At 36.6% G+C, this 15,639-nt stretch overlaps 1 protein-coding gene across 2 annotated transcripts in view; it reads right to left on the reverse strand.

Moving 5' to 3' along the window:
• LOC128542626 (cAMP-specific 3',5'-cyclic phosphodiesterase 4D-like) overlaps positions 1-15,639 on the reverse strand; it is an 85,857-nt gene that overhangs the window by 54,420 nt on the left and 15,798 nt on the right. Inside the window, exon 1 of one of the 2 annotated variants that reach the window (XM_053512565.1) lies at positions 2,218-2,298. The exons of the other annotated variant lie outside the window; for it this stretch is intronic. Coding sequence (XP_053368540.1) covers positions 2,218-2,273 — 56 coding nt within the window. The 5' untranslated portion in view covers positions 2,274-2,298. Of the gene's footprint in view, positions 1-2,217; positions 2,299-15,639 lie in introns of those variants that run through there. 2 annotated transcript variants of the gene reach the window in all.

Here is a 15,639-nt window from a genome sequence, read left to right on the forward strand (position 1 = left end):
CTTGGAAGACACACACAAGGAAAGATGGGTATGTCTCTGAATAAAGATGCTTAGTAAAGGTTACCCTTGTCTGACATGAATATTTTGCCAGCTATCCAAGCATCTGTATCTCAATACAATACAATATTATACAAAGTAGTAATGTTTAAGATAAGAAATAATTTCAGCCTCAAGTATTGGACTCTATTAAAATCTATTAAACTCATTTTCTCTATAACGGTTATGATTATGATATTAATATCAGAAATTATTCTTATTATATAATTATAATTATTATTTTAGAAGCAGAACTGTTAGCTTAAAAAAAAAACATCTTAAGCAGGCATATTAAATCAAGGCAACCAGGACAACCAGGACTCATGAATAAAGGCAGAAAACCAACTGATATTCATAGAAGATTACGGGCACAGTACGATGATAAGATTCTTTAGAATGGTGAAAGCGTTCTAAAAAAGGCCTGGCAGAAGTGGCTCAGAGCCTGCTGTAAACATTCCCATAAACATTTTGCAAATGGAATGCCCGGTCCTTAAAAATCAATAGATAACTTGTCGCCAACTTGCAGAAGAGAATCATCTACAGTATGTTTGAGAACTGTACACATAATCATTCACAAACACCACTTTACAGAACAGTACAGAAACTCTGCTGGAAGTTAATGCCAAATCCTTCATACAATCCTGACCTAGCTCCAAGCCCACATGTTCGGTTTATTAAAGGACTTCCTGGGAGGCCAGACGTGAAGACGTTTCAGACGTGCAGCAGGCGGTCTGATCATGGCTTCGATGTACTGAGAAATCTTTCCACCTTGATGGTATCCAAGCACTAATGAAACGCTGGTATACGTGCATTAGTGTATCAGAGGAGATTTTTACTCACATAATTGTGTTCTGTTATTCTGAACACTAAAAAGTCCTACTTTTTCGTAGAAAAGTAAAGAACTTTTTAGGTGCATGCTACAGCTACAGACTTTATTCTCCAAGCAAGAAATAAGGTACAGTTAGAATTTGATGATTACCAATTAAAAATAATTCTAAAGATTGAAATTGTTCTTTAATTAATTGTGATTTTCTTTCATGTGGCGTAGGGACTAAAATGCATAAAAAAAAGAGTTCCTATTTTTTTGTACTTCCTTATTAGGATTAAATGCTTTGCTTTTGAGCAGTTAATGTGTTCTGCTCTCACACTGTGATTTAAAGTGCCTCCAGTGGCACCACACTGCCCAAAATCCTACTAGGCAGGTGCCCATGGTGACTATCCACTGTATATCAGTTGTCACACGACACCCACATGGACACCTTTCAGAGGATTCAAATGCTTGAATCTTTAGCGAGTTGGAACTTGTGCCGCTGTAACTGAGACAAGGGTGTGTCTCTTTGGTTTAGCCACAGACTGATACCTCAAAACGTCCAGGAATAGAGCTTGGTGGGATCTGAAATGTTAGGAACAACTGAATATATGTTAACATCTGGCTGATGAGCCAAGCTGTGCATGACTTCAGAATGCTGCATGGCTGGTCCTTTCTAGCTTCTAAATCCTGTTTAGCCCCTGGAGAAGGGGGATTATCCTGGAGGTATTATATAGGGTAGTTTTTGCAGGGTTGCCTTAGCCACAGATCCACTGTTTGGATAGATGGTGACGTGTGGTAAAGAGAGAAAGAGCAGAAGAGTGTCAAGAGAGTGCGATGGGCTATCGAAGCCAAAGCTTGCCAGGAAAACGCAACTCTTCGTGCATGTTAGAACACTTCTGTGCATGTTAGTATAACTGAAACTTTTTTAGAATCACTCAGTATACTGTACATTCACAGGCCTGCAGGTCACAGATGGATATGGAGATGGTGGGGGAGTGCCATACTGTTCAACAGAACTGAATTTTATATCAGATCCCATGCTGTACAGTCACTCCTTAACTCTGTGGAAGGAAGTGCCATTCTTATACACACAAACACGCAAACACGTATGCTTATGACTCTCATTGCCCCTGGCAGTTATGACAGGTGGAACAGACAAAACAGGTCTCTATTACAAGTAAAGCATTATGTTCTTGACTTCAAGTTCCAGTATCCACCAACATAGACCACTATTATGAAATGGGATGTTAGTTTTTTTTTTTATCTCAGTGTGTAAGACACAGTATAAATGACGGTGCTAAACATGATATTAAAATACTGAAAAATTCATTATTTATTCCAGAAATTATATACTGTAGATAAGGGCTTACTTTTGTGTTCTTGGATCAGACTGTATTCTGCAGGAGAAAAACTTTGTGAAGATCATCTGGGTTATTTAATGGGAGTACACGAGTTAATAGCTGAACACTGTGAACACGGATACACTCCTTAATGTGTATCAGTAAGCTGGGTATCATGGGAATTACTGTTTGGGGTTTCGCTTTCGGTTTAGCTCAGCGCAGAATGACTCTCTCTATCCATTTTTACAGGAGTTGCTTTCGAGAAAAGACTTTTTCTTAAGTCCTCAAAAGCAAGTGGATATTATTTGTCTATATTTAAGATAAAGTAGAGGATACATTACCAGTGTTGGGGGACGTTACCTTTTAAAGTAACTAATTACCTTACAAAATTACTGTCTTTCAGTTACATTACAGCGTTACTTTCTGATAAAAGTAACTAGATAGAGTACTTTTCCAATGCAGAAAATTAAAACTCCTTTGTGATTCCTCAGGCATGATGATTTAATCAAGACCTTTATAATTATTCTACATCACTCAGCAAAGTTTGACCCATAATCTGTTAACTACTAATACCCCTATCTCACTTACGTGGTTTCTTGCGGTGGTCGTAAGTACGGTTCATTCTGATTCACCGCGAGTTTTGGTGCCATGATTAGGTTTCCATCTTTCAGCGCATCGATCCTCGCATGGTCAAACCCCATAGGTGAGGGGGCGAGGCTTGTAGGACGACTTTCACACACGCGCACACACACACACTAACGGATTGAAAATGACTGCTGTCTTGCTCACAGATTACATAAATTGTCTGAATAACGGATTACATTTTTGAAAAAACAACTAAATAACTGAGTACTTAAATGGCGGATTACTCGTTACATCTAAAAGTGATCCAAGTACTCTAACGTGTTACTTTGTAACATGTTACACCCAACACTGTACATTACAATAAAAAATACATTATAATACATTATATATTACCAAAAAAAACCCTAAAATTAATAATTTAAAACACATGATGCAGGGCATAGAAATGAAAACTAAACTAATTTAATCTAAACCAGTCATATTTTTTAGTTGATGATGGAATATGAATGTCCGTTTCCTAACCTTGTAAACAAAACGAACAAAAAGAAGAACAAAATGAAGAAAATTATGTAAATGGCGTTTAACTCAACTCAACATGGTGTTTTTATTATTATTATTTTTTTTAAATAGCCATACATGTGTAACTTGTTGTGGTGGCTCCTTTCAGCGTTTCAAATGCAGTCTGATCATGGCCCCATCGGACTAAGAAAACTTTCTACCTTGATGTATTATGTATAATAAATATAATCTGTTTTCTGTTATTCTGCGCAATCAGAAGTCCCGGTTTGACTTGAATGCTCCTTATAGGTGGGAGGTCAAATTAGTTCGTAATATTTGGTATTTAATGTGAAACTTTTGTTTCATACAAAACTTTTGGAAAATTTCTAAGAAGAAACCTTTTAAAATGTGCATATTACATTTCCGGCCTAAGCAATCTGCTCGATCTCATAACATCTGTGAGAAAATAAAACATAATTTTGTTAGCAGTATAATGACCCATGTGTATGAGACCTACTGAGCAAACATATAATAGTGAATATTTCCAGCCGCAGAACAACCTATCATGGGAACTTTAAACTCATTTACATTTGTAAAATTCAAACTCGCCGCTAGCTAACAGTCCCACTATCAAAGTGAGAAATAACGGCAATTTAAATTTGGATTGCCACTAACTGGTGCTTTATATAAGCCCCCAAGGCTCTTCCTTTCCTAAACAGGAATGTCAGGTGTGATGTTGATTCATTAACACTGCCTGCTCCCGGAGACTCACGGATTGCTTTTAGCATTCCTGTCTGCACCATGTAGTCAGGCTTGTACTGCCGTAACTGCTGTGTTATCCACCAAAAAAAATGGATAAAAAGTACAGCAGAACAGGATACAAGATGTATTTACAATGGTTTAACTTTTATATAACCCTTATAACCTAATAACTGAAATTTGCAGATCTAAAGCATACTCATGACATTGGAATAGGAAATTGCTTATCAGGGAGCAATCACGTTAAAAATGTCATAAATATTCAACATTGTCTCACACAATCCAATATACTTGATATCATTGCTGTTTATTCTTCATAGAGGGAATGAATTTCAGTGCAATCCTATTTAGTCCTTCTTTAGACAGATGCATAATGTTTTAATATAAGGAAATGTTATAAAGTAACAGATTATTCATAGTTTGACGTGTCCGACAGGAAGCCTCTGATAATGTTTTTAAAAGTTTAGTTTTGGTTAAGGAGTCATTTGTCAGCCAACTGCTCTTAAACACTACAGAAGAGGGAAATAAACACAAATACTACTTAAAGCTACCGTCATTACTGCTGTAAACAATATAACATAAAAAAATCTGGTTTCTGCATTCACTTCAAATAATTCGCTGCTGACAAAATTCTTTCAAATTATTTTTCACTTTTGTAAAACCAAATGCAACAAATCTACCAATGATCTGGCCTACAGTCATGTTTAAAAGTTAGTACCCCCTATTTTAATTCAGTTGTGGGTTTTTTGTTGTTGTTGTTGTTGTAAAAAACATAATAAAAATCATCAGCTCAATCAGGCAATACTAAATACCCATTACTGCTCCCACAATATTAAAGAAGGTAAGGTACAGCCAGGTGCTGCTTATCATCTGCTCTTTTTTAACTCATCATCTTCAGATGTGCAGACCTCTTTAAAAGCAGAAGTTTTGGCAGTTTGCCTACAGTATCTGCTGCATTCAGGTGTGTGAATGCCAAAAGGAAAAGACATATGCAATGGTCTTGGAGAAACGATTGTTGCTGCACATCAATTTGGAAAGGGTTTATAAAACCATTTCCAAACAATTTTGAGTTCAACATTCTACAGTGAGAAAGTTATTTATTTAGTGGGAAGCATTCAAGACAGGTGACAATCTTCCCAAGAGTGAACATTCCAGCACATTCACCAAAATGTCAGAGAAGTACAAAATAAAACCACAAGAGTTACAGGAGAAGCCTCTAAAAGAAACATGGAAGCACAATTTGATTGTGATGATTTGGGTTTAGTTTGCAGCCACAGGACCTGTCAATAAGCCTCGGTATACTAGAGTTTTCTAGAGGCAAATCTGTCTGACAGCTAAAGCCTGGTCGAAATTCATGCAACAGGTCATGCAACAGGACAATGATCCAAAGCACACCAGTAAATCTTCATCACAATGGCTGAAAAATGAAAGAATCAAGGTTCTGAACTGGCCTAGTCAAAGTCCACACCTCAACCCAGTTGAAATGCAGTGAATGCTCTTAAGAGAGCTGTGCATAAGCGAATGGTCAAAATGAACCTCAATGAACTGAAGCAATGTTGTAAAGACGAATGGGCTAAAATTCCTCCAAAACAATGTGAGACACTGATAGAGTCACAGAGGAAACAATTATTTCAAGTTACTGATGCTAAAGGTGGATGTACAAGCTATTAAATCTTGGGTGTATTTAGTATTGACTGCATACTTCTTTCCTTTTTTGTTAAATTAATAATGGCATGGCCAAAAAAAAAAATCTGTGGTTGTATTTGCCTAATACTAAAAACTGCAACGATCAGATAATTTTTATTTTATTTGTACACAAAAACACATACAGTTAATAGGGGGTACTTTCAAACATGCCTGTATTTGCAATCACACATCATTTTCATCAGTGGTACTTGGGTACATTTGGGTTCATGTATTTTCGACCCAAGTCACTGACAAGTCAATGCCACATCATCATCATCATCATCATCATGATCAGCGCTTGCGAAGAAACACATGCAAATGATAGTCACAGGTGTAATGAGCGCAAATGAGTTGAATCACCCCCTCCTCCCCCACATGCCTGAGCTAAAAGTTGACATCCTGCCCATAAGCTGGGCAATCAAATCACACAGAAGCGCTGATCTCAGACACAGATTAAGGTTCTTTGGTTTGAACGACGAGTGTTTATACATTGCGAATGCGGTAAATCATAAGTGCAGCTGCCTCATGAAGAACTCATCTGTTTCCGAATGTATGATCTTGCCTCTGATTTTATGATCATCTCCTAAGATTTATTTGCTAAAGCTGGCTTTCTCTAAATTCCGTATTATATGAGCTTTTCTTAATTCTTGTGTTTTGGTGTAATGTGTCACTGATACTAAACGCATCAAGGTCAGAGATGTAAGCAGATCCAGCATTAGCCAGTATTAGGCCTGATTTCCTCTTATCCCTCCCTATTCATTTACTTCTTTCCTGTTCCATAAAATGGCATCTCCATAGTGAGAGTGAGCTGGTGAAACCTTCCTGAAGGATTCTTCAAGCACTGTCATTGTCAAGCTCACTCACTTACTGTACTCATCATCTATACCACTTTAACCTGTATTCAGCGGCCGGAGGTAGCTTAGTGGTTAAGGCATTGGATTACGGTTCGGAAGATCCCAGGTTCAAACCCCACAACCACCAAGTTACCACTGTTGAGATAAAATTGTAAGTCGCTCTGGATAAGAGCGTCTGCCAAATGCCTAAATGTATTTAGGGTCACGGGGACCTGGAGCCTATCCCAGAAGAGGGAACAGGCTCCAATTGACAGGGTGCCAATCCATCGCACACATACAAACTACGGGCTTTTAGCCAATTAGCCTAACCTGCATATCTTTGGACTGTGGGAAGAAACTGGAGTACTCTGAGGAAACCCACCAAGCACAGAGAGAACATGCAAAGTCCATGCACATAGAGCCGGGAATCGAACCCGGGCCCTGGAGGTGCAAGACGACAGTGCTAACCACTACACCATAGATATTACATTTTAGATACAAAACATGTGCCTAATACTACTTTGACGAATACTATTATGATTACTTTTAAAACAATGACTACTACTAATAATGTTACTTACGGTATTTTTAAATATAAGATAAAAATACTAATAATTCACAGTACTCATATTAGTCATCAGCAAATAAGTATAATGCTAGCTTATGAATCATCATAAAAAGCAATGCTTTTAGGAGGCAATTTGATGATCAATTAAAAGGAAAAAAAATTGGCTGTGGTTCTATTCCTGGAAGCCTATTAATAAAATATTGAAAACCTTTTTTAGGGTTCCACAGGTTAGTGTTCAATAGAACTACAGCTGTTATGCTTTAATAAACTTTTATATATTGGTTGTCACTGGGGTCAATCGCAGCATATCACTGGTGCTTGGAAACGCATCAAGGTAGAAAGTTTTCTTAGTATCCCAAAGCTATGATCTGACCACCATAATTACATGATCATCATGGTTCTCGTCTGAAACTGCCAAACGTGTAAATGGCTCGATGGTTTGGAGAAAGGTCAGGACTTGTGATAATATTCTGCTTTCTAGAATCATGTGTTTCACTCACTGAATGTCCACGGAAATGACTAAAGAGGGCTCTGAGCCAAGATTGTCATTCACCGACCTACAGTATGGCTTTCTTAAAGGCTTGCACCATTCAGATGTTGGCTAAGAGTCTTATTCGCGTACATAAGTCTGTTGATGTCAGTTGTTTTTTTTCTGTTTTTTCTTCCTCCTTCATTCAGTAGAAAGTTCATCACAAGTCCCGGTTTGACTTAAACGTCCCTCGTTATTAATGAATTAAACATAAAAATTCTTTTGTTTCAGTGTGTGGCCCATAAGCACTTCTCATGTGCCTGCAATAAAATACATAAAATGCACTTGGAGAATTTGGTGGTACCTTCCCGAAGTCAAGCAAGAACTTTTTTTTCTCAGATTGAAAAGGCTACAACAAGAAAAACATCAGAGTTCAAGGTAGTCTACACAGAAACAACCCACAATACAACTAGTTGCTTATCTGATATGAACTCCTATTTACCCATTTGTGTGAACGAATTGTGAAAAATGCCCTGCGTCTAAAGACATTCAGTCAATGTCATCACAGGTTCCAACTCCATTCATTATATTTTATATAGCTTTTGACAAATAATTACATTTATAAAAAGATAACAGGAGATAACAGATGTATGTATTTGGCAAGAAGGAATGAAGGAGGCAAGCTGATCTTCGGATGACAGGGTACAGCTGGCTCATTTAAATAAACTTGATCAGCTATCGAACAGAGCAGTAATGGATGATTATGTCATCAGTTTTGCCATTTCAGCCTTGGCCATGTATCAAAGACTCCTTATAAGAAAATAGACGAGAAATATCTTTTCAAACACACGACAGAGGCTGGCATGTTAGCTGATGCAGCAGAGGAAGAGGAAGTGTTTTTCTCTAGTGGAGGATGGGGATGTGGTACAAATGTTCAGATGATTATCTTCATTGCAGCATATATCAGTAGAAACCAGATACATTTCTGAAAACGATTATTCTTCTGTATTATCTGTCTGCGAGTAGCCAGCACAATATTGTATCTTTCTGATTTACAACAAAGTGCCTTTGCTTATTCTGTTATGGTTCTACTTCAGGGTGAGAAAATACTTTTATGGAAAGAAGGATGTCTGTGATTCAGGTCATCTTTATGACCATGAAGAACAAAAAAGTACAGTACAACACAAGTTAAAAATACGTACATTAAAAATAATAGAATACTGTGCTTTAATAAGGCTGCATATATCATTTTAAAATCAATTTTAACAGTACACTCACTGCTCACTTAATAGGTAAACATGTACAGATGCTCATTCATGCAATTATTCAATCAGCCAATCAGATAGAAGCGCAGCGGTGTAATGCATAAAATCATGCAAATAGAGGTGAAGAGCTTTAGTTAATGTTTTCATCAATTCTCACAGGGACAAACGTGATGTCAGTGACTTTAAATGTGGCATGGTTGATGGTGGTAGATGGGCTGGTTTGAGAATTTCACATACAACAGTCTCTAGAGTTTATAGGAAATAGTGAGAAAAACAGAAAACAGTGGCAGTTCGTGCTTTGGTCTGGCATATTTTGGGTTTGATGTGACTTTCTCTCCTTGTACAACCATGGTCTTGTGTGCAGAATGTCTTTGCTTAATCTACGAGGTGCATTCAAGTCAAACCAGGACTTTTGATTGTGCAGAATAGCAGAACATAGCTATGAGATTAAAATCTCCCTTTATTTCTCTATATAATCCACTGCTACACTAATGCACTTATCCCAGCCTTTCACTAGTGCTTGGATACCATCAAGGATAACTCCCACCCAAGTTCCTATAATGTCCCAGCCAAGTTCATAAAAGTGGTGACAAGTTATCTGTTGATTTTCTAGAATCAGGTGTTCCACTCGCCGAATGTTTACAGGCACGACTGCAGTGGGCTCTGAGCCACCTCATACGGGATTATTATTCACTGATGTGCGGCCTTCTTTAACACGTTTACACTGTTCAAATGTTTTACTGTAGCTCGTCACTGTGCTGTGTGTATGTAAATGACAATCATATTTACAGCTTCAGTCATGAGAAAGTTCATCACATGTCCCGGTTTGACTTGAACATAATTTTTATTAGCATGACTACATGCTTCATACAAGTTGCTGGCACATGTGTGCATACAGTATGTTCTTATTAAAATGACCAGTAAGAATAGCTGAGGCTGTTATTTGTTTATGACATTTTAAAGAGCTGAGGAGAAGACTCAATTCAACCAAAATCATGAAAATAATTCAGTAAAAAACAGCAGGGTGGAAAATGAATAAAAGGCAAATGGGCTTTAAAAATAAGTGTGCTTGTTTACAGAGCAAAATGTTCTCTCAGTCTGTTAAATGTTTTGCACAGACAAACATCAGACTAGCTGATGTGTGTGAGCTCAGTACAACAGCGGAAACATTACAAAATACACCAAATGTCTAAAAAAATGGTTCAACTGTAAGTACAGTTTTTCACAATTGACTGTGAGTAATAATTGCGTATTTAATTTTTTGGCAGTCCTCACGAAAGCTTGCAGAACCTCGAGTCAAACTGCATAGGTGAGATACAGGAGTTATACACTTTGACACAAATAAACACTACTTTGTCTCAGAGCTGTATTGGACTGTGAACTCTCTCCGGTTGAGGATTTTCCGAAATTAGAATAATTTACCACTGGGACAGCTTTACAAGACAGCCATTTTCTATCATTGTGCTCCCAGATGATTCATTGAAATTGGTGAGGCCGGGTAATTTCTCCCCACATACAAAAACATACAATATACCGGACTTAAGACATTTCATACATTCACTTACACACTAAGAAAATATTATATATAATTGTAAATATTGGTATCTGGTACACTGCAAAGTCTATTTTTGTACAATACACTTGAGCTACATCAGCGATGTGTTCGCATTCATTTCTTCGAAAAATAAGTAACTCGAATGTTCAGGGAATTACTGTACTGACAACTAAGTTAAGTTAAGTTAAGCCTTTATTTGTCACATATACATTACAGCACAGTGAAATTCCTTCTTCGCATATCCCAGCGAAACTAGGGTCAGAGCACAGGGTCAGCCATGATACAGCGCCCCTGAAGCAGTTAGGGTTAAGGGCCCAACAGTAGCAACCTGGTGGAGCTGGGGATTTTTCACATACACATTATAACTGACACATGGAATATACTGTATTATGGAAACTATACAATAAATTAGCGCTTTGTGAATTGCCTTAAAGTTGCAATTGTGTAAAACTGACAGTTTTTTGAGAAGTTGATTATATTAAGCACATGAAGGTCTTTGATTCAAAACATGGGAAGCATAATTAAACTGGAAGAGGAATAAAATCCTTCTTAAGCAATTCACGAAGATCTATTAAACGGCTCATTTAAAAATAAAACTCGTTTGACAGGGTGTTATATAAACTTTTTAATTAAGGACCACGTCTACTAGAATTAATATGCGGTCGTTAGCCCAAGGTGTTGGCTAAAGGTTTTTAAAAAAAAAAAAAATTATTAGAAGCAAAAAAAAAATAAAAAAAACGAGAAACTTAAACTAGGCTCCACAAGCAAGCCATTCCCTCTCAGCAAGCTTAAGGAATCTTTATAAATGCAATCTTTCTTTATTCACATTGGCCCTTATTTACTGCCGTATTGTAGAAACCAGAGCGCGACATCACAACATGCTGAATTTCAGAATAGAAGATAAATCTGCTTCAGCTACTGTATGTGAACGCAAGCTCATCTTTTTATTTTACATGATGTAAAAATGTAACGAATCAAAACCCTTGAAGATGTGCTAGGATGGTAATGTAATCACAGATGATCAAAAACGAACAACGTTCTTTAAAATCTTCAACGTGCTGAGTATTTTTTCATTATCCTCCCTTTTATTTAATCTTTTTTACGTTTTACCAACCGACTTCACAACCAGTAGAGAGAGACACACACAGACAGACAGACAGACAGACACACACACACGCACGCACATTCATGCATATTTACACACTCCCCGGACATTTCTATTTAAATCCCATTTCATCTCCACACTAAAACACTGAAGTTTTCTATATTTTTCTATATTTGTACAGATTTTTATTTCTGTATTTGTACAGCCAGGATTTTGTTTATTTTATATTTTTTATTTGTGCACTTAGGTTTTTCTTATATTTTATATTTTATTTTACCTTCTTTAGCTATATTTTCCTTAGCTAAAGTTTTTCTATATTTTATTTCTTATTTTATTCCATATTAATTTCCTATTAATAATCTTTTTTAATGTCATGGGTGGTCATTTAGCATTTCACTGCATATTGTACTGTGCATTACTGTGTACTGTATGTAACAAATAAAATTTGGAATTTGAATTTGACACATACACACAGCATGCATGGCATTGTCTGAAGGATCTCTGTGTTTTACTTATAGGATAGACAGAATTAAAGTTTTCAGCCAAAAATATATTTGTATCACATACATCTGTTGCCTCAAATATACAAAGCTAATTAACGTGTTCCGGGCAGAACAAAGGGAGAGAACATTTCTTGGACATGCGTCCGGACACTGGCTATAGGAAGTACTGCCATATAAGGAATGAGGAAGTGCTTGGAAGGATTTAACACCATCTATGGGGAATCTAAGAATACACAAACAGAGGATGAAGAAAGAAAGAAAAGTCTGGGAAATTTCACAGTCTAGGAAACGTGTCAGAAAAATCCTAACAGCACGCTCAAGCAGAAAAGAACAGTTTTACATCTTAGTTTGAAATGTAAAAAAGGCACAATCCTATCCAGTCTAAGTTTGGAGTACACATACACAAAGCTCCTGATGCACATCCTCGGCTAAACTCGTCTTGTACACTAATGTACCCATTACTCACTTTGCATGTTGAATCACATTCTCAAATTACGTTTTGACATTTAAGTGTATTACCTACATTGCATGATGATATTAATATCGATTTTGATTTTTAAACTTCTGATCATGCATCAATTAGGATCTCATTCTCAAGTGTCTTGACTTTGCTTGTACATATATGGCAAGCTCACTCAATCACTTACTTACTCCTCTATGTACCACTTTATCCTGTATACAGGGTTGCAGGGGACCTGGAGCCTATCCCAGGACATTTAAGGGGTGCGAGGCGAGGTACACCCTGGACAGTGTGTCAATCAATTACAGAATATGACAAGCTGTTTGTTATAACTTGATTTGCCATCAAATTTACACAGAACAATAAATATCAGGACATCATTATGGAATCAAGATGTCCTAACAGAACCTCACTTTATGTCTTTTTTTAAGTGATCACATTAGAAAGTAGATTATATTACAATAACTGATGTTGTCCTCCTAATAAAATATTGTTATAATGTCCATATTAAATCACAAGTTCTATGACTTCTTTCATTCTCTTAGCACAGATAAGAAACACATACAGAGGAGTTAATAGGAAATTGGAGATTTGCATTGCATTGCAATTTGCATTATTTCGGCTTTGTTCTCTATGAAGGGCTAAGAGATTAAACTATCTGTCTTGAGCTTATTTATACTATTGCAGGAATTCAAAATGTATTTTTCATTTTGATAAATCCATAAATAATTTATTTAACATATTCACCACTTGCTTTCAAATCTAATTTGTCTGCACTTGGCAAAGCAAAAGCATAAGACTTCTGCAATTTTCTTTTTTGGTTGTCTTTTAGTCATATACACATTATATTAAGCCCTTTTCTTTTAAATACCATCATGCTTAGCATAATTTTTAAATAATGTCACTTAATGTGGGGTAATGCTGAAAAATGGCATAATTTTTACAAAGATCTCATATTGTTTAGTTTATTTATCTGTTGTTTCCCCATCTTGATTTAATGAAAGCTATTAGTCTTTCTTTATTTATTGCTTAGAATAACAGCCTACAGGCATGTTTTCTGCATAAACAGAATAATATTTTCATCCTAAAATGATCTTTCATGAACGACTATTATTGTGAAATTATAATCTTCAATAAACATGATGCAACTATAAATAGTGTCTATGTATAAATGTATTTTCTATAACTATTCCTAGAAAACAGATGGGCTTCACATCCACACCACCTGTACCTGATCTTCGAAATATATTGCAGTGAGAGTTTAGTGAAGTGGACAAACGCAAGCTTTAGGGTTGACGAGGAGAGGGCTCTGGAATAGCAGGAGACTCGTATAAACCTGCCTGTCCGGAAAGTGTAGCCTCAAGTAAGGACCCCATGTGGCGTTACTGCTCGATATGTTATAGGATAGATGACAGCAGGGAACCAGGGGGCTCTTGTTTCTATAGTGCGTGATCTGAAAAGATCTGTGTTGCCCAACATGTCAGAAGAAACGTGGGGAGAGGTTGAAAAACTCTGATGCAGTGCTAATTCCCAGGATCGTTGAGTTCCAACAGAACAGTGCATTTAAACAAAAGAATGGAAAATTTATTATAATAAAATTAATAAACTGTTCATTTAGAACTATCTGCCTAATAACATACAGCCACCCCAAAATATTAATTCGCGCCAATATTGTATATTGTACAGTATTTTAGAGCGACTAAAGTGAGCTAGCTGATGATGCATTATACATATGTCGAATGACCTCAAATTGTTTCCCACACCTTGTCCATGTGAACTGAGTCATCTTGTGTGGGGGATATAAATGTCATGGGCCTATAGGAATTCAGCATTAATATATAAAAATAAAAAAAAGTACATAAATAAATGAAGACAGAGCACTGTGAGTCATGTTCATACACCTACCTCTGGCACTCTGTGATTCAATGCTATTCAAAACTCAATGCCAAACAAACGGCACTGGCAGGTTTCATCACATACTTGCAAAAAAAAAAAAAAATTTGCATAACCTGTATTTAATGGTGCGCAGATGCACTAAACTATTTCATGGGAAAAGGTAAGTAAAATTTGGCTTTACGTTGTACGGCATTACAAGTGTTACCAAAGAGAAAAATAATAAGCGGCACTTATAAACGTGTGAGCCACAAATCGAATTAACAGAAGCACTGTCTGGCAAAGCTAAATGGCAGCGGCTGGCACACGCTTCTATTATGCTCGCTCTCCTTTCCGCTATTGTCTTGTAATGTTCAAATATTGTCTCACTCTGTTATGATCACCACCAAATCCCTAGTGTTGAATTATCAGTCCCGGTGTTTGTGTCCAGCTGGATTTACACTCTCTGGAACAAAAGGGTTGTAGAGTTAATATTACTTTCCCTGGTCTCTCAGGAGGTACTCTACCTTCAAGGCTGTACCTATACAGCTTTCGAACATGGATATATGTTTTCAAATCAAATGATATTAAATTTTACGGACTGTACACAACTATACACATTATGACATGCAGTAAAATGCTTCATACAACTATAAAAAGGTATATAAAAGCTATTAAAAAAAGTATGAACTGTATTTGGTATAAAGTGAAGATATGTGCCATACAGGGTAATAATAATAACGGTAATGATGCTATTTAAATATGGCATATGATGCTGTGTGCATTGTTGTGTTTTACGGTGAAGTGTAAAGTCTTCATAACTTTAAACCTATAACAATAATAATAATAATAATAATAATAATAATGTTTTGCATAGCTGAATTAATTGTATTTTTAAAAATAATTTGCAGTAAAGGATACCCTAGTATAGGGTTTGTGAGGGATATTTTGAAATCAGGCAAACACAATTATCAATCATGCGAATCAGGAAATCCTGAGAGTGTAATAATATAACATTTAAGACATTTATACCCAAACAAGTGTTAGTTCAACATGTTGTTATTCAGGTTTGGGGGAAATTATAGTGAAAAGAGAGGTGCAAACCTCCTGGGTAAATTGATGCAATGATGGAATAGTGCAATAGCTCGTCTAATATACAGTAGCAGGTGGGTTTCTGTCCCTAACTAAAGACACAGGGTGTGTGCGCTGTAATTCTCTCAAGACTGCAAGCACCGGACAGTGAAGAATCATTTTACCGTTTGTGCAGAGATGACGGCCAGGACATGCGCGGCTT

The sequence above is a fragment of the Clarias gariepinus genome, chromosome 15 (genome assembly GCF_024256425.1).
Source record: "Clarias gariepinus isolate MV-2021 ecotype Netherlands chromosome 15, CGAR_prim_01v2, whole genome shotgun sequence".
NCBI classification, from domain to species: domain Eukaryota; kingdom Metazoa; phylum Chordata; class Actinopteri; order Siluriformes; family Clariidae; genus Clarias; species Clarias gariepinus.